This window comes from Acromyrmex echinatior, chromosome 16 (assembly GCF_024713525.1).
Source record: "Acromyrmex echinatior isolate Ae372 chromosome 16, ASM2471352v2, whole genome shotgun sequence".
NCBI classification, from domain to species: Eukaryota; Metazoa; Arthropoda; class Insecta; order Hymenoptera; family Formicidae; genus Acromyrmex; species Acromyrmex echinatior.
This window is the reverse complement of record NC_141867.1, coordinates 8,695,596-8,714,816: the sequence shown is the minus strand read 5'-3', so window position 1 is coordinate 8,714,816 and position 19,221 is coordinate 8,695,596. Positions and strand designations below refer to the sequence as shown.

The 19,221-nt window shown below is 35.1% G+C and overlaps 3 protein-coding genes across 11 annotated transcripts; 1 reads left to right on the top strand and 2 right to left on the bottom strand.

The window, feature by feature from the left end:
* The first annotated feature begins 302 nt into the window (after positions 1–302).
* On the top strand, positions 303–1,880 carry PDCD-5 (programmed cell death 5). The gene is made up of 4 exons (XM_011052425.2): positions 303–727; positions 1,249–1,357; positions 1,431–1,594; positions 1,666–1,880. The coding sequence occupies exons 1-4, from the start codon at positions 662–664 to the stop codon at positions 1,714–1,716; spliced, it is 390 nt and encodes a 129-aa protein (XP_011050727.1). The 5' UTR covers positions 303–661; the 3' UTR covers positions 1,717–1,880.
* A 186-nt stretch (positions 1,881–2,066) lies between these two features.
* On the bottom strand, positions 2,067–6,010 carry Tmx3 (Thioredoxin-related transmembrane protein 3). Of its 7 annotated transcripts, none has more exons than XM_011052426.2 (10): positions 5,934–6,010; positions 5,015–5,063; positions 4,785–4,824; positions 4,353–4,516; positions 4,092–4,275; positions 3,672–3,816; positions 3,362–3,602; positions 3,096–3,288; positions 2,815–3,007; positions 2,067–2,735 (listed from the first exon to the last, which is right to left on the bottom strand). In XM_011052426.2, exons 1-10 carry the CDS (start codon positions 5,989–5,991, stop codon positions 2,701–2,703), a joined length of 1,302 nt encoding a protein of 433 aa, XP_011050728.1. In that variant the 5' UTR covers positions 5,992–6,010; the 3' UTR covers positions 2,067–2,700. The 7 variants fall into 7 exon arrangements, with proteins under 7 accessions (XP_011050728.1, XP_087270752.1, XP_087270753.1 ...); XM_087414626.1 differs by having other exon boundaries at positions 5,015–5,072; positions 5,934–6,006; XM_087414627.1 differs by having other exon boundaries at positions 5,924–5,997.
* A 1,359-nt stretch (positions 6,011–7,369) lies between these two features.
* Positions 7,370–19,004, bottom strand: Atg2 (Autophagy-related 2). 3 transcript variants are annotated; one of them, XM_087414620.1, is made up of 17 exons: positions 18,760–19,004; positions 17,949–18,461; positions 16,565–16,877; positions 16,178–16,494; positions 15,920–16,102; positions 14,447–14,671; positions 13,904–14,376; positions 13,532–13,834; positions 13,254–13,371; positions 13,029–13,129; positions 12,444–12,959; positions 12,096–12,374; positions 10,310–12,028; positions 9,437–10,201; positions 9,075–9,349; positions 8,629–8,930; positions 7,370–8,310 (listed from the first exon to the last, which is right to left on the bottom strand). In XM_087414620.1, the coding sequence occupies exons 2-17, from the start codon at positions 18,117–18,119 to the stop codon at positions 8,074–8,076; spliced, it is 6,297 nt and encodes a 2,098-aa protein (XP_087270746.1). In that variant the 5' UTR covers positions 18,120–18,461; positions 18,760–19,004; the 3' UTR covers positions 7,370–8,073. The 3 variants fall into 3 exon arrangements, with proteins under 3 accessions (XP_087270746.1, XP_011050732.1, XP_011050734.1); XM_011052430.2 differs by lacking the exon at positions 18,760–19,004 and having other exon boundaries at positions 17,949–18,471; XM_011052432.2 differs by lacking the exon at positions 18,760–19,004 and having other exon boundaries at positions 16,184–16,494; positions 17,949–18,455.
* Positions 19,005–19,221: the final 217 nt, after the last annotated feature.

The window sequence follows — 19,221 nt, the reverse complement described above, 5'->3', positions numbered from 1 at the left end:
AAACTATAATGCGTTGGATGAAATATATTGTATATAATCTGTTGAATTGAGTAAAAATAATTGAATCGAAAATTAGTGTGATGAAACACTGATTTAAACATAGTTTTTAAATCTGCATCATTCAGCAATGAGATGATGCAACATTATATACGTTTATGCATTGCTTATACAATAAATTTATCGCAAACCTGAAAATCCTATTTTCCCCATTTTTTGAAAATGATTTTCAATCGCTGTCTCTTTAAATGAGAAAGAGTGAGGGAGGGGAAGGAGAGAGAGAGAGAGAGAGAGAGAGAGAGATACACGCCATTATTCTCTTTCTTTATTTACCTTCAGCTTCACTAGCATTTCGAAGCATTATCAGTGTGAAGGCGCAATTTGTCGTATCATATCTACGGGAATTGAGTGTGGAGTGAGAGTGGGGAAAAAATTTGGAGATTGTTTAGTCCTGGGTTAAAACGTTGATTGTAAGGATACCGTGATGTTATCATTCCAAATTTGAACATACGTAAGAGTGTACGGCAGTGTGCAATGAAAATAGAGGATTGGGCTTGATTTATATTTAGATCATTCAGATAGATTTACATATCGATATAATATCATAAAGTAAAATTCACGATAAAATCTTGAAAAAGCTCTGAAAAGATACGAAAACATAAATATGTCAGATCCGGAACTTGAAGCGTTACGACAGCAACGTCTGGCTCAATTGCAAGCTCAATATAAGGTAAACGTTACGAGACTTCACTTAATTTTATATTTTTGAAATTTAAGGCTAATAATTATTTCATTCCTTTTGGATGACTAAAATACATTAACTATATGTGTGTGATTCTACAGTACTTTAAAAAGTTATACATAAATTTAGTAAAAGCGACGGGAGCTATTCCCACTGGTTTTTAGTATAATATTTATGCCTTCAACCTCTTAAGGTTATACGACATCTGAATGTTAAAATTCTAAATATGTTGTTATACTCGATCATTTTTTTTAACTTGATATAATTGTAAATAATTCTTTTCATCTCAATAATCTTCCTTAATTCGAATATATTTTCATTAACTTTCAAACCTTTATATATATCGCTGAGGTCAGTATATATTCAGCACTTATCTCTATGGTTTGTATTTCCAACATTAAAAAGCAAATCGTATAATATTTTATAGGTTTACTTGTCATATATTGTTCTATATGAATTTCATGGAATTAAAATTGTTAAAATATAGATGTTATATGTCTTCGTTTTAGGGTAACAATGCCAACGATAAACAAGCGATGGAAGAGAGAATGCAACAAATGGAAGAGATGAAGCATGCTATATTGACTCAAGTGTTGGATCAGTCAGCTAGAGCAAGATGTAAATTTATTTTATTATTGATATCATCGAGATGTGGTATTAATAGCTTATAATATTGTACATTTATGGATAGTGAATACACTTTGCCTTGGAAAGCCTGAGAAGGGCAAAATGGTGGAAGAAATGCTTCTGAACATGGCACAACGTGGACAGCTACCTGGCAAACTTGGAGAGAAAGAACTAATCAACTTACTCGAAAATGTGAATCAACAAACACAAAAGAAGACAACAGTCAAAGTTAATATAATTTTATAATAGAATCGTGCATTTCATAAAGAAAGTAACAGAATCAAAATATTATTTTTCAGTTTGATAGGAGAAGAGCAGCTATGGATTTTGACGATGATATGGACTTGTAGCAATGGTTCAAATTTTACATCCAAAATCGATTAAATTAGAGAAGATACTCATAATTCATATGTGCAGTAAGTTACAGAAATTACGATGTTCATCCCACTTTTTGCTTAATAATAATATTATTTTTATGCTGTACTGAAATAAAAAAAAGTTACTATCACTTGAATTTTAATAGTAGGACACAAGAATTGATCAATATTATCATTCACTTTGTTATTAAATATATCGCATATATAATTTGGAAATTATCATTCATTTTATAATCTTCCATTTTTCCAACTTTCCAGAATCAACCATTTCCATACAGAACCACATGTCATTTCTCTCTATGATAGTAGTAATAATAATAATATATCTTGAGAAATATTTACTCTTTAGATCTCTTTTTCTTTATACATATAAATACATTCAGCAAACATACAATTATTTTTCATTCTAAAAAAGAAAACACAATCACTCTTCCAGTCTACACAATGCAACAAACAACAGTTTCGCACAACTTGCATAATACTAAATATTATCATTATTTTATCCATATATAAAAACCAATATTTAGTTTGATGTTTAATACGATTTTACAAACTATGTGAACAATCGTGTTTAATATACAAATTTTTGATATATATTACATTTTCTTTTTGTTAAAGCTGTGTTAAAAGACAAATTTTTCTCAGTGTGTACATATTCGCTTAACTGGGTAGATTGTATTGTCTCGAGGGATATACATAATTTTTGTTTTATATATATATATATACAGCACATAAAAGAAATCAATACTATATGTATGAAATGGATCAAAAATAAATTGTAATATGGAATGTCGAAAATATATGAATTATTGTATAAAAATTCTCGCAATCTTAAAACTGCTTTGGCAAATTTTTGTCAAAAACATATTACAATCATAAGCGTTTATATACACTATACATAATGAAAAATGTGTCTCGGAATTCTATTATAATATATCTATTAAATATTATCTATTTTTAATCATTCTTCATATGATGCATCCCAATATTCTCTGAAAAAAAAACAAACATAAAATGACCATATTATTTTTATGTAAAAATTGATTTCCTGAGAAATAAAAAGAATTTTACCATCTTCATCATCTTTCGCGTCCAATAAATCTGGACAACAAATGCCGTAACATATTAACGACAGAAATCCAAACGGTAATCCAAGTAGGACCATCATCAAGATAGGATTGCCCTTCCACATTGAGGTCAGAACAGTTTTCATTTCGAACCATTTTCTATAACTACGTACTAGCCAACTGTTGCCACCATATCGCTGATGAAAATGCATAAATACTTATAAACGTGTATTTTTTTAACAGATCGAATAAATAGCAAATATGAAATACACATTAATGTTATACCGGAGCACTCTCGTTGCGAATCTGCTCTAGGAACAATTCTATTACGTATGGAGTTAGTTTTCCTGTTTCATCCTCAGGAATATGATGATGATTAGTAGTTGTATTTATCACAAGTAAGCTTGGTATAGGTAGTGTCATCATTGCTATGCTGTTGACTAGATTGGGACTACCTATCCAACCAAACTGAAAATGACTGAACACAACGATCATTTATTTTCATTTTTTACTTTTATCAAAAAGTTGTCTGATAAATATGACAAACGTACTCATGATACTTATTTCGTTTATTCTTGATCACAGATTCAACCATGTTTTTAAATTTCAGCATATCAGGCGCGAGCTCTTCCAATTGATTTTCCTCCACAACCGCTAAAACGAGATTCTTATTTGTTAAGAATAATTGATTTATATTTCCTCTTGTTACTTTCGGAAACGTTGGAAAACGTTCTGCATTCACCCATTTGTAAAGTGTTTCATTCACTTGTCCCGTGTCACTCAAGTTGTGTCCTACAGATTTAATTAAACACTGATACAGTAGATAATAATGATCATTCCTTTTTCTTTCGATCGACTTACCGGTAAAATTATAATGCGAATTTTCCTTGTACACAAATAATGCCGGAACATTATTTACAGGCGCATGTTTATTCACAACGCTCGGATGAGATTGATAGAAAAATGCATGCGCTTGAAATACATTTGCAATCTTGTGATAAAGTTCCTACATTCATTAAACATTAAATGCAGACACATGAATTTGAATTTCAAATTATCTTTATAATACGACTATGTTTTCTTTATAATACGACACGATCATCTTTAATCGGGTTTAATAAGATTCATAGTTAGAAAAATTAACCAATCACAGTAATTCCATTCTTCAGAGGAATAGCTGTGATTGGTCAGTTTCACAACTACAGATGTTAAATCCGATTAAATCCGATTAAAAGTGCGTGCAAATGTGGTCTATGTTACGAAATTGTGAAAACAATTTACCCATAAAATTCCAGCTCTGTTTCCTACATATAAGAAATAGAGATCGTGTTCCTTCTTTATGATGTCGAAACTCTGTGTTTTTGTTATTTCCTGCACAGGAGGACCGCTTAATCTTAAAGCGAATTTCACTATTTCCTCTCTAGTTCTATCACCTTCATATACATATTTCTGATCGCCCTTTAAACTGTAAGACGAAAACATTAATATATGCGAGCGTTGTAATGCAACTAGTCGAAGAAGACGTTACAAGATGTTACTTACAATAAAATAGTGGGAAATCCTTTAATTTTGAACGTATTTGTTACACTGGTAAATCTAGTGCAATCCACTTTTCCCACTCGTATGGACGATGCGTGCAAGTGTTGAGCAACATGAGACCAGATCGGTTCCAATCTTCTGCAATGCGCACACCATGGTGCATACATCTGTAAAAAACAAAAATAGTTGTGATACAAATGAGTGAGGACAAAGCCATATTCGGACAAAGCGGGTCTTGATGCTTAAGCACATATTTATATGAATTGTTTACAATTTCTAGTTCAAATAAACCGATGCACACCGATTATTTATCGATCTTGAGACACAGTCTACCTAGACTCAAGCTGGAGTATGTAATATCAAATTGATAAGCAAACACTAAAGATTTTTTAAATACTTTCTAAACTTAAAGACGTAAAAGAGCATTAAACGTACCATAATTAGCCATTGTCCATCTTTGTGTGCCTCTAGAAATCTGCAAGAAATGTATTAAGTAATCATGCATGGACTTGGTTGGAATAAAGTAATAATGGGTGCTTTCCACATTTGATGACAAGTCGACACAAGTGTCGTTCTATCTTTGTCACTCTCTGAATGTTAACAAGGATAGAACGACGCTTGTGTCGACTTGTGTCATCAAATGGAAAGCACCCAATGTTTCTTACCTATCACTCAGCTCAAGTACACGCGACCCTGCTGTGTGCGTCAGAATCGCTGAAAAAACTAAATTGTAATAATTAAACAACAAAAAGAGCTGGAAAAAATATTTTCTTTTGCACGTGCAATTGCACAAAGATCATATCGACAGAATCAAATTGAATTTGTTTGTTAAGGCATCACGAAGAACTTATTGGATTACGTCGTACATACATATATGATAAAAGCAGAAATACATAAGTATAGTTCGTTAATTTAGGTACTGTAGATAAGATCGCGCGAAACATATTGCATGCTTAGGAATCCCAAGATGTGCGGATGTCTTTTAAATTCTCTATACACTGATACAATCCAATTATTTGGCGTACAGAAGATTCATGATAATCGAATCAAACGAACATCAAGCGAATCATCCGTTATATATCGATATCAGCCAGTACATGAAATTACGATACGGAAAACACCGAGTCCAGACCGTATAATGTATTATTTCTTCCTCGTTATGCACCCAGGAGGAAAGCGTTCCGGCGTAATTGACAGCCGCTTACCATAGAGAAGCGCAATGAAAGAAACCCGCGTCAGGGAAACCATTCCGATCGTCGAATCGAGATGTCGAGGAACAAAAGTCGAGCTCCTTCATCTGATCGTACGGCAACGCGAAGGAGACTGCATAATCGTCGCGACGTTCCCAAACGGATGTACAAACGGACGCCTCGTCGTCCCTTTAACTCGTCACGCGGAACGATCGGGCGCTTTCTGTCGCATCTTCCCGACAATCCCGACTGTCAGTGCCGCGCACGACCGCCGACCGCGCACAAGTATGAAGTACGATGCGCCTTGCTTGTCGTTTCAGCCGCTTCAGCCGCCCTCCACTCACCTCCACTCACCTCCACTCACCTCCACTCACCTCGACTCACCTCGACTCACCTCGATTCACCTCGACTCCGTCGCACCCATCGTTAATTCCGCTTGATTCCGCTACCATCCGCTACTGTGTGTGTGTGGGGGGGGGGGGAGGGGATAGCCATCCCTATAAAATATATCTATAAAATATTATAGGATGAGCGCATGGTTGATAGAATCAGCCAGAATGCCAGGTCCCAAGCGCTGTACTTTTTGTTATTTCTTTTTGTTATTAATATTTCATCAACATAAAATTCATCAACACAATCACAGACTTTTCATTTTATTATTACAAGATAATATACAGTGCAAATTACAAATTTTTTTTATTATTCATAAAACAAATTATATATATATATATATATATGTACAAATATAATCACAGACTTTCTTATTACCTTTCATGTAATTTGAATATTTTAAAATAAACATTCTGAATGAAAAATCATAATAATTATATACGATAACTTCGCGGGCATCACTGGACAGTGCAATTAATATATTATTTATAAATTATATAATATTAATAAATACCCGACGCGAGCGAAAAACTGGAGATTTTTCCCCGTCTGCTGGAGAACTGGAGATTAGTCCCGAAAACTGGAGTCTACAGTCGAAATCTGGAGACCTGGTAACTGTGGATGAGCGTATATTCGAACCTTGGAAAAAAAAGAAGAGATGTAAAATATCGAATAGATGCAAAGTGTCGATGTAAACTAATTAGTCTTTAACACTTGGAGGAATTGGACATATTACTGATTCTAAAAAGTAACGCGTTGTTACTTAAAGTAACGGTAAAATCATTACTTTTTTCGTTATTTTTTAAAAAATGATTGCATTTATGTAGATTATAACTACATAAGAACAAATCGTTTTTTAATTTATATTTTTGTTTTATTTTATTATGATACATATATTTTAATTTGCATCAGTATATATATATATATCTTAATTTTAAATTATAATTAATTTATATCACTGAATCTCTTGAATTTTTATTTAATAATAAGTAATTGTTATTCAATATGTCCGTCTGTCAGTGTTAACAATTTCGGCTTTTTGTAGTTCTACCAGCACGAGTTCACATTGGCCATTGCTTTTCTATCCAAGGTGTGAACGCGTCATTAAAATAACTCTATATCAATGGATAACGAAAAAAGTAACGTAAAATTTCGTTATTAGTATAGTATATAATATAGTTTCTGAAAATTGTAACTTAATTATCACTTTTTACTTTTACTCATTAGGAAAAGTAACTTCGTTACTCATTCGTTACTTAAAAAAATAACGAAATCAGTAACTTCGTTACTTTTTTATGTAACGCTAACAACTCTTTTTTTATTAGATTCTCCAATTTCAGTTTCTCACACACGCATACGCACACACACATGTACATTACAACTAAACGATATAAATAAATAATTGTTTTAAAAATTATGTAGAATAAACAATGCTTGCTCTTTTATTGCATGTATAATTTTATTAATAAAAATCTTCGGATACACATATATCATTGGTATAAAACATTCACATGATCGAAACAAAAAAATATATATATGTATATATAATGTATAGAGAAGGAATATATAGAAGCAATGTAATATATTCCTTTGCGATATAGAGCTTAGCTATTTTTATATTCTACAAGTGTAACAAGTATTTTGTACAATTGTAACGAAATTAGCGACAATTCTTAACTAAGTGATTTATCATTAGATCTCTGCCAGATGCGTCGCACACTTTTCATAATGTACAAAAAATGAATGGAACCGATCTGACTACGTTAATAATATAATATTCATAATTAGGACCCAATGGCGATTTCTTTTGTCTCTCGTCTATTGACGATCCGTCTTTAGGTCTATCGTTTCTTGTTTCCGATTCTTTGATTCCTTCGAGGCCTAATTACAGACCAAGCGATAATAATTCGCATAGATCTAGTGAGAATAATCACAATATCGCCAAACGTATCGCAAACGTATGGCACTCTTATCCTATAATTAATATTCTTTTTCCATACATATATATATATGTGTGTGTCGTGAATATGTTACAATAAAAAGTGGCTCGGCCTAACTGGCTGCGATCGAAAAGCGTTGTTTGAGCGAAATTGACTGATGATCCGATAACGATTTAACAATTTTCCCATTTTGTACCGACGGGATTAACACGTATCGGAATCTTGCCGCCACTTTTGTACTGCCTCTCGACGTGCATCGGGTACTAACGATGATCGCATGCCACCCAATACGTTGCTCGTCGCCTCGGTGGCCAGAATAATCGGTTTCACAACCGTCGGTGGAATTTGTCGCAATACACCGCCAACAGCACCGACAGTACCCTTGTGCTCGTGTTCCTCACTCGCCACGCGAACCAGTTGAGTCGCAGTCTCGCCTAAACCCTGAATAATTAAACATTCTAATTATATATCAGGATTTCTTTTATTCAAAATAGGAAAATGGTCAGGAAATAATGAGTTGTTTAAGCGAAAAAAAGTTCTTGTGAATAGAATGACATAAGTTTCGATATATATAAAATAAATTTAGAGCAAGTTAAAGTAGCATAAATTTAAAACAAATTCGAAAAAGCAGAATTAGTTGTGTAATCCCAATAGAAACGATAAAAATAAATAATATAAATTAAAATAATATTTCAATTATATAATTATAGATATAAAACACAAAAATACATTATTTAATATGTCGCATATTGGATTCACCTCTTTGACTAATGTGTAAGCGTTAGCTACCCCTTCTCGAATATCCAGTGGCTGACTATATCTCTTTCGACGACCCTTCTGCCCTTTGTGCTTACATCTAACACTGGGACCAGGACTAACTATATCGTACGCAGTCTCAGCTGTAGTCTGTAACGCCTGCACGATTCTACATGTCAATTCCAATGCAGCCATTGCGGTACATGTTGTAAAACTATTTGCTCCGCGTTGTAATCCGCGGACAATTCTCCCGTCTCTCTGATACTGTTCGATTGGTAACCAAAATAGATCGCGTATTCCTTGAACTACAAGAGTGCAAGCAAATATTATAGTCAGGTGTATTTTTGTCATTTAGGATTAGCATGCAAAGGATACTCAGTTTGATAGTTTCAAAAATAACATCGCGTTTGATTTCCAAACGAAAGATCAAGATCAACTTATACACTCACACAGCTGTACTACAGAATACATCGGGCCCACGCCACCAAGTAAACTCGGGAGTTGATTCTTCTTGATATCTTGCAACCATTCCGAAACTAGATATGTAAAAAGTTTATCGTAACCCAACAATCCGTGCCTATACGATAATCTCTTCAGTCTTAATTCAGAACAATTCAGTTCCGCCAAGCCCATCAATAGACCCGCCAACGGTCCATGAGTAAAATCCATACGTTTCCCGTGATAATCCAATCTAATGAGAACTTCTGGACCGAATACAACATTTCTAAAAACCATTTTAAATCGTTAATACTCTCCGTGCAATTTATATTCGATGATAATAATAAAATAAATAAAAATTTCAATCACGCACCTAAAGTATAGCGGTTGACTATCGTCGTGGACTTGGTGGATAGTCTTTGTTTTAATCTTTTTCTCCCTGAATGTCAGTTCGTCTTCCAAGAGTATCAACAGATTCTGATCAATGATATTATTCTGCGACATATTCATCATCGCGTCATTCATCACCGCATCATCATTCACGCTCATAATGGGTGGATGATGCGTAGGTGTTCCTTGTTTCGATACGGGGGTGGATTGCGAGCTATTAGGTGTGCTAGAGCTTTCTTGATTTCGCTTCGATCCACCGCCTAATTCGTTAAAAAATTGTATTAAGAACAGTAGGCTATCTTGGTCTATGTTCAGTCGCAGTGGCAGTAGACTAAGTTTCAAACAACATTCTTGGGCACTTAATCTGGGATCCGGCCTTACGTGAACTGCTTTCATGGTAAACATAATAGAGTGAGACTGCCTTGGTTTCGCTTCACTGCTATATTGATAAAGAAATTTGTTTATGTGCGACGACGCCAGTCTATCCCTTACTTCAATCTCGTGCACCAGTAGCACCTGCCTGGACGCTTCCCGGGTATTCTCCGGATAGACTTCGTGCTGGAAGCGAACCTTGCTCAATTGCAGTTCCATCAGCACGTCGTGCCGCCGACCCGGGCCACCTAGTGTATGCCAATCGATCAATGATTCGTTGCTTCTCGTTGCACGCGGCGAGTTTGGCACGCTGCCAAAGTGTACTTCGTTCGGGCTAGACTTATTGAAGCCTACTGCACCTATAGCTGATCTACTTCTATAGAAAACAAAGATAGAAAAGAGAAAGAGAGAATGTAATCTATATTTGTAGAATTGTACAGTTGCATTTGTTTTAATAATTTATGAATTACTTTGAATTTCATACCTTCCATGCATAATATTGTTGCGAATGTTATCATTGATGATCACATGCTTTGCAGATTGTGGTTGAGAACTATCGAAATCATTACCACCATACATGTGCCATATCAACGTCATTTCGCAAAGGGTGTATTTCAATACTGGGGCAGGATAATTAGGTGGAGTCTGCAATAAATCGGTTTTGCCGATCGGCACGGAAAAGTGATTATCCACTATCCTCAATGGTTCTTGGCATAACGATCGAACTTCAGGTACTCCGTAGCGTGGTATTATTCCTGTACCAGCCTCCTCTCCTAAGATACAAAATTCATCATCGTCATCATCGTCTTCCACACTGCATGCAATCGTTTTATTGCATTCTTGCGAACTTTTTCGCGTCTCTGCCTCTCGCGTAGTAGCACATGAATCATCAGGAAAGAAGAACTCTACTCGATTTTCAGTCATTGGTATCTTCTCGCTTTCGTTACCACTCTGGGTTATCGTCCCTTTTACAGTTTCTTCCAACGCATCCTCCATTAGACTGTAGACTCGCTCTACCTGACTTCTGCTGAGAGTGTTAATACTCTCGACGCCAAGAAGATTTTCCTCATATCTCGTAGATGCCGGTGGCACAATGGGGATACTTTCAGTACTGCTGTTGATCGTGCTATTCGGCTGTTGCAAATCACCGTCGTTGGCGATATAAGTCAGAAGTTGCATGAGAGCGCGACCGGAGTCCGAGCACGTGCGTACATGTAACACGTTATTGCTTGCCCGAAGATCAACCCGTGGCACGCCACCATACATCCTCTCATTCAAACGTAACGATAATTCGAACAGGCCGAAATTCATTACACACACATAATCCCGTTTTAGATCCACCAATTTTTCACGCAGTTTGTCTGATATAAATAGCGCGACATCCTCTGCGATAAAACGCAACGTTGACGTATTAGTCTGCGCTGTAATGTTGCTTGACACGCTGAAATTACCGAATGTCACAACGGACCTTAGAGGTAGGTGAAGTGGCCTATAATCGATCGCGCAGTCCCACAGATGCAAATGCAGCTCAGTCAGAACGCCCGGCGGTGTATAGCCGGCGACAGGATGATCTGCCACATCCAAGCAATCCATCAATTCCGTGAACCACGAAGTAGCGGCGGAACACATTCGGTGCCTTAATGTAGCATTGCTTATACCTATCGCAACTCGGAAAGTCTTTATACGGTGCGTCTGATGAGCCGCTTGTATTCTCACTGCGACCGTCACCATGTCCTTGTCGTTAGGATTCGCTGCTATATTACTACCGGATGTGCTGCGGTATATCGTTCTCTCGCAATATCGTGGCCTAACGCTATTGATACACCTCAACGGTGGTGTCTGCGATGGGCTTGTCGTCAGACCACAGTGATCCAGTGATACATTCCTCATCATAGTGCAAGCGTAACTCAGATTAGCATTCCCCTTGTATGCTGTCACTGAAAATATCGTGGCATCCTCTAGTCGTATGATCAATTCTCCTTGTTGCCCAGGTATAACGTTACGCATAGAATCACGCACAGGAGTATACATAGACAGGAGACCTTGATTGATGCTTAGAGTTATTGCCAACTTGCTCTGTGCTTTCTTAGAAGACATTCGTGCCTCTTTGTGATTCTTCTCGTTCGTTGCAGAATGGAATATACCTTCCTCATCCGAATCAGAGTCGGAATTATACTGGATCCCGCTTTTGCACATGCTGAATCTGTAAATGATACATAGATTAGTGATATTTCAGAATTTTACAGACTGTTTTAGGATAAATAGATTACTTGGGATAAGTAGACTCTTGTAAGAGAGTAGATGCCAGGTCGAGGCCAATGTGACTTTCCATATGAGTAGTATACTTGGGCCTGGGCGCAGATGGTTCCCATAAGAACAAATCAGTGTTGAATCGATTGTACAGTTGTTCGTAAATGCGTTTAGACGGTATCTGGACGGAAGCACAAGGTAAATTAATTTCCAATTGTAATCTAGAACCATGTATGCCTTCATCGATAAATTCCAACATTTCTTGTCGATTGCCAGGTATAATTAGTTCCTCACCGTCACTATTAAAATGTTAAAAAAGATTCAATTGCAAATCAAACATTTATTTAAAAAACAAATAAGTTACTCACCTTTGTTCATACTTTTGACCATGTTCGTTGTTCTGACTGTGAGATTTTGAATGAACTGTGTCGGATTCACGCATAATTCGTCTAGAAGTGAACGGGGAAGGCGCATGTTTTGGAGTTTTCTCCAAGGTATCGTCTAAAATCCGTTTATCATTCTCTATTTCTTCTTCAGAACTATCTTCTAATGGAGCACCAAGACGTTCTGGATACATAATAACCACCACTCTCGTCCAACCAAGATCGTCGTTGACTTGTTGACCCGATGAGGCGGTATCGTTTTTCTCATCGGCTGTAGCTAGACCGATTTCAATTGGCGTGTCACCCTCGGTTTCTATGTACAATAACGATAGTCGCCGACATTGCAATTCATGTTTAGCTAGATAATGAGATCGGCTGTCCACAGTGGAGTGAACTTGTGCATCTGTCATTTGCACCATCATATAATCAGATCTTACAGATCTCTTCCACCATGGCGCACGACTCATATCGTGCAGTGGTCTTAAATCTGGTACAGGGAATCTAAATAAAAAAAGAGATAATGCATATATGTAATGCATACATGAAGTACTATTGTCTAGTTTGATATACCTCAATTTGATTGTACACGATGACGAAGAGATTTTGACATCTACTCTAGAATCTGGCAGTGTTGTACTGTCCACAGCTTGATCAAATAATGTCTGTTGATTCTGTAAGATATCATAATTGTTAATATTCTGTCGATTAAAATAATAATAATTTTCGTCGAATAGAATTACAGAAAAATCATATTAAAAATCATATCTGTACAGAGGATTTGTTAATTACACTTACAGCATCTCTAGCATTTATTACAGTATTGTAAGTACATATTGGCTGTGGATTAAGAATAGCAGATATCCTATCTACAATAGTAATGTCTACTTCACCTCTGCAGGGTTCCAGTTGAATGCTGAAAAGTGAAAACGGTATTAAAATAATTTACTCGTAATTTATTAATCGATAAAATTGATTAATATTGTTTTAACAAATTTCATAATTTATGAACAATTTCAAGTATTGAATGAAATATTTAAATTGCTACATTGCTTAATTTAAAGATAAATATTTACTCAAACTCTGTACGTGGATGTGCAAATTTCGTCATGTGAGTATGTCGAACAGCCTTTTGCGTATATTTAAATCTCATTCTAAAATCAGTTTTGTTGGAAAATCCAATATTAGTTGTATTCGCTTTTGTAAACGCTAATAGCTCGACAAACTCCATCGATGGTGTTCTATACGAGCTAGGGTTATTAGAGTCAACCAAACATTCTACAACTTCCAAACAAGCTAAAGTCAAACTTCCTGATATCGCGGAGAACTGATTAGTAGTCTTTTCACTGCCCTCGACTACTAATGGTGCAGCTAGTAATCTATAATCAATCGGGATTTTTAGTTAACAATCTATAAATACTAAAATCAATTGGCCTTTGATAATGTACCTAATATGACTAAGTCGACAAGCCTCTGTGAGTAATTTTGACGCCGTATCAAAATCTTTGCTTCCATAGCCGCCCATTGCAAACGTTCCTAATTGCCTGAAAAATTCCTTCGCCGCGTTTCTCATCTGTCTTACACTGTTAGAAGTTAGACCGAGTTGTTCCACGCATGGCGTCAGTATATCTTCGTGCAATAGAACTAGAGCGATGGAAGACACCCTTATGTGAAATTGGGTAGTCTCGGCGGACGTGTCGTTGTCTATGTTGTGTCTGTGTCTATTATGTCTTGGCAGATTCGTTGCCGAACTTTTTGAACTAATGCTGCTGATTGATATGCTGCCCTCCATACTTAAATTATTACTTGTGATCGAATCACACATCGAAGAAGATCCCGCCAACTTCATTGGTAGGAATTCGTCTTCGTTATCAGATTCGTCCACAGATCCAGTCGACCATCCTTGAGCGTATCGTAGATCCTATAATAAAACACAACATTTTTATTGTACAAACATAAGAATGTATCAAAGTATCAATAAATTAACGTACTGTAGTCTTCAAATCTTGCATAGGATGTGTTTGATGAATAAGCTCACGTTCTATACGATTGAAATCACTGCTAGCCATAGGTTTTTCCGTGTATCTTCTTGGAACAACATTACTGACATCTTCTAGATCTGGAGATGCTAGGCCATGCGCTAATTCTAATAAAGCATGAAGCTGCCTAGGACTCAGGAACAAAGTAAGCGATCCTAGAGTAATTTCCAGTTCTACCTGAAATATATATTACTTCTTCATTTTAAAAGAATAGAAATATCTGGATAGAAAAAATATTATTAAAAATATTATTTTAGAATAAGTACAATTTATTCTAAAATATATTATAAATATATTATTATATTTTAGAATAAATGTAGAGATGAAAATGATCAAATTTTACGATAATTTATTCGGTAATTTACCATAAATTAATAATTTATGAAGGCTGGTAAAATGATAATTTTAAAAAATTATAAAGATAAAGTAATTTGATTTAAAAGTATTTAGTCATTAAGTTAAAAAGTTGAAAAACAATTCAATTTAAATTTTCATTTCGATACTACATAATTACATATTGATAGAATAATTGAGAAACTCAATATAAGTACGTAGTAACTAGAGAAACTTCAAATAAATTTTTTATTACAATTTTTAAAACAAAAAGTGTGACAGTAGTCCTTAAAAGTTAAGAAGTAACTATATTTTTCGTACCTTCTGAACTTATAGCCTACGTAGTAAGTAGAAAAACTTTAAATAAATTTTTTAATTTTGAAAACAAAAAGTGTGACAGGTACATAATCTTATATTATATTTTTCATATCTTATAAACTTATTATAATACTTTTATTTGCTTGCTATTTTACTTTTCAGCGACTGTCATGTTTTTACTAGAATAAAAACAAAAATATTGGGTCATCTAAAAAGTATCCGCGGTTTTTTGTCACTAGATGTGTTGACCATCAACATCATCTAGTGACTAAAACCGCGGATACTTTTTAGATGACCCAATAATATAAAATCACATATAATCAAACAAAAATATATTAATTATATTTATGTTAATTGATAACGTTTAGTGAGCTTTGTTCTGATTAAATTATGAAAAAGATCACATAATTTGAAAAATCACAAGATATTAAAAATAATTTTATCTATCATATGATTTTGATTTTATAGTTAAATTTTAAATTTTAAATAAATTAAATAATTAATTAATTAAATGATAGAAAGAAAAAAATACATATCATCTAATTTAAAAATTTTATACATAAGAACGAAAATACAGTCTATTTGTGCATAAAATTATAAGACACAAATTTTATCAAAATTACCAATAAATTATCATTTTATCGCAATTTTACCGTAAGTAATTGTAAAATTAAATTTTACGATATTTTTACATCAAATAAATGTAATATTTTTTTAATGGAGAGATTAGAATTATATATAATATCGTGAGTTTAAAATATAAATTTACTTCACCTTTGGTCCCGATATTCCTTCTCCTTGTTTCATTTTTAATCTCACTTCTTGTCTACCTGCTAGCTTAGCAAACATGATAGGATTTGATTCGTTCGAGTTATTAACAGTATTTCCATCTGGAGGAGTGTGCAGAATGTTCTGCGTAGGAGACATTTGTGCGGAGGTAAATAGACTGTCCGAGTTCTGTTGATATAGGAAGAAAAAAAATAAATTTTTGAAAATTGTTTCATCTTTATTACAATATCAACTAAAACAGACCTTTACCTTAGAATCGGGAGTAGAGCATGTACTAGCCAACATACTTTTAGAGAACGTTCTCGCGTGCGAGGGAAATTCATCAGTATGAAAAGTTACTCCCTCCATGTAAAAACGCTTAGTGGAAAACGCTGAAATGATGTAACCTTTCGCAGATTCGTTGGGATCCAGAGATGTATTACTAGGATCTAATCCAGCCTCATCAGAATATTCAAGATTTTGTATCCATACTTCGATCGCTACTCCCGTGGAAGAATTCAAAGGTACGTGTTCCAAACGTATCACAGTATCAATAAATCTCACTTTGACCCTAGATAAAACTGAAAGATACATGAATAATAAAAAAGCTAACTTTGGATTTAAAAGTACAACGTAAATCAAGCATCATACTTGAATCTATAGTCTGTGCAAACAGTTCCACTGCCTCTAAGGGTTGAGCATTTCCCGCATTGGCCGCGTCTTGTTGCAAACACTCCTGAGCGAGTTGCATACTGGACGTCATGGAACTCCACATAGATTCGAACATCGATGTCCCTGTTTCAATTCTTTGTCGTGGTTGTACCGTAAGTCTGAGACCCTTGACTTCTACATAACTTGCTTGACTAAGTAATGCCGACCATGGTATACTAAGAGATATCTCCATTATAAAACCGTCGACGAATTCCAGTGGGAGATGTTGTTGCTCCCCCATCTCATTGAGTGCCTGTGGCAATAAATATTTATCCTTTTATAGAAATATTTCTCAATTATATATATACTGAATTAAAAAAAAAAATAATTGTTACACAAATAAACAGTTATTATTTAGAATGCAAATAAGAAAAAGAACTTGGTGCTAGAGTCTATGATCTGTGCGATTTTATGATTAACGAAAAAAATTTTTTGCAAGTAAAAAATCGGCGTTTCCATTTCACGAGTAAGGAAACAAATCAATCGCGTTAGGAAATAGAGTCTGTATAAATTAGTATTTATTAATATCCAGAAAATGGTGTTTACCGATGACTCGCACTAAGTCGTATTTCATTAATTTATGCACAAGTTGCAACCAACTGCGTTTACATAATTTATTATAATTATTGCTTCAATAATTAGTTAATGTATGATTAATATTTATTATTTGTCTATTAACAAAAAGAAAAAAAAATCTTAGGAACAAATGTCAAAATTTATGCAATTAAAAAAATAAAATGAGATAAATGTATAATATGGCATTTAAAAAATATAATAGTAAACAAAAATCAAATTAATTAAGGTATTATTTCAACATGTGCTATTTATTAGTTTATACATATTATATTTATCAAATTGACTCACGCGTACATATACATATATGCGCGCGTACACATACATATACACATACACACATACACACACACAATACATACACGCATTCACATGAAATAAATTCTATAATTATTCATCCTAGATTAACTGTCATAAATTAATCTATCTTCATTCTGTCATATTTTATATCCATTACAGAATATATTAAAAACTGCGATTAGTCATCATGTCGTTAAATATACAGTGTTTTGCGAAGTATTTAAATCCCGATCAGCTGTTTGATTTTCGGGCAACACGAATACGAGATATTGACACATCGATGTAAATATTTAATCTCCAATATTCTAAGAGACAAGAACATGCGATGTTTACCGAATATGCAATCGAGCGATGCGATATTATCTTTACAGAATTTAATTAAGAAAGGAAGAGAAAGAAAGAAATTGTACAAACAATCGATCCCTAAGACAAAGAAAAGCAAGTTGCGTACTTGCACATCGAGGCTGACGTTGACAACACGTCCCGTGCCATTGTATAGATCGACGGTCAATTGATCCAACGTGAGCTCCTCGAGGAATTGGCCGAGGTAACGCTGCAGCAAGTATCTGCAGGCCCTCTTCTTGATGTCCGCCGACCAACCGAGCCAAGACATTTTGCTCATCGCCCCGCGGAGCCTGTCTGCGCGATCTATTCCAAAAATTCTAGCGTGTCGCGTCTGTAATAAGGTATCATCTCGTTGCGCCAGGCACGTTGTCGCAAGGCATATCTTGACGTCGAACAAACGTGTTTAACAGCGTGACGAATAGACCCGTGGTCTATACAAATGAATCGCAGCACCCAACACGCGCACCGCTTGCGTCCATGACGCTTGGCACAATACAGTGCAACACAGCCTGTCGAGTCTGTCGCCTGTCGAGGGCGCCGAGGCTGTTGATAGATCGCGCCGCCGCTGCCGTCCGATGGTTCTCTGTTCAATAGCTCAATCAGGGGATCGATTCTGTATCTTGAAATAAGGTGAAAATTACAATATAAAAGTGAACGAATTTACTAGAATACTAATTATTTTATTTTTTTTTTTTTATTGGTCAAGTAAATTATCTAGTAAATTTGCTCGCTTTTGTAATTTTCACCTTGTTTGAAAATACAGAATTGACCCTCAGTTCAATGTTTTCATCGCGTTCACTGCACACTATGAGTCGATTGTGTATCTCGAAATGAGGTGAAAATTACAAAAGTGAACAAACCTTATCTGTGATCCAAGTGCTCTCTGAATTAATTTGGAGTATGAAACGCGAACAAACCTCTAGTATTAGGCCCATTCCACACAACTTCCATAACTATATGCATAAAGAAAATTATCCGATCATATTTCTGTCATAAAGACGAACGTAAAATACGATTGGATGATTTTCTTATGCATATGTTATGCAAGTTCGTGTGAAATGACCTTTATATGGGTCATCTAAAAAGTATCCGCGGTTTTTTGTCACTAGATATATGACCATCAACACACATCTAGTGACAAAAAACCGCGGATACTTTTTAGATGACCCAATATAAAATAAGAACTCTGATTGGTTAATCATTTCTTATCCTTCATGCGTTATGCGAGAGCTGTACTCCCCGCTTTAGGGTAATGTCCTATGCAGCGATTTGCGCGGTTTCTAGAGTTACCTAGTTAGTTTTCTGTACCGCGTACCGCGTTACATATAATCGCACTCTAAAAAACATGGGAATACTTGGTCTAGGTATATATTGTATGT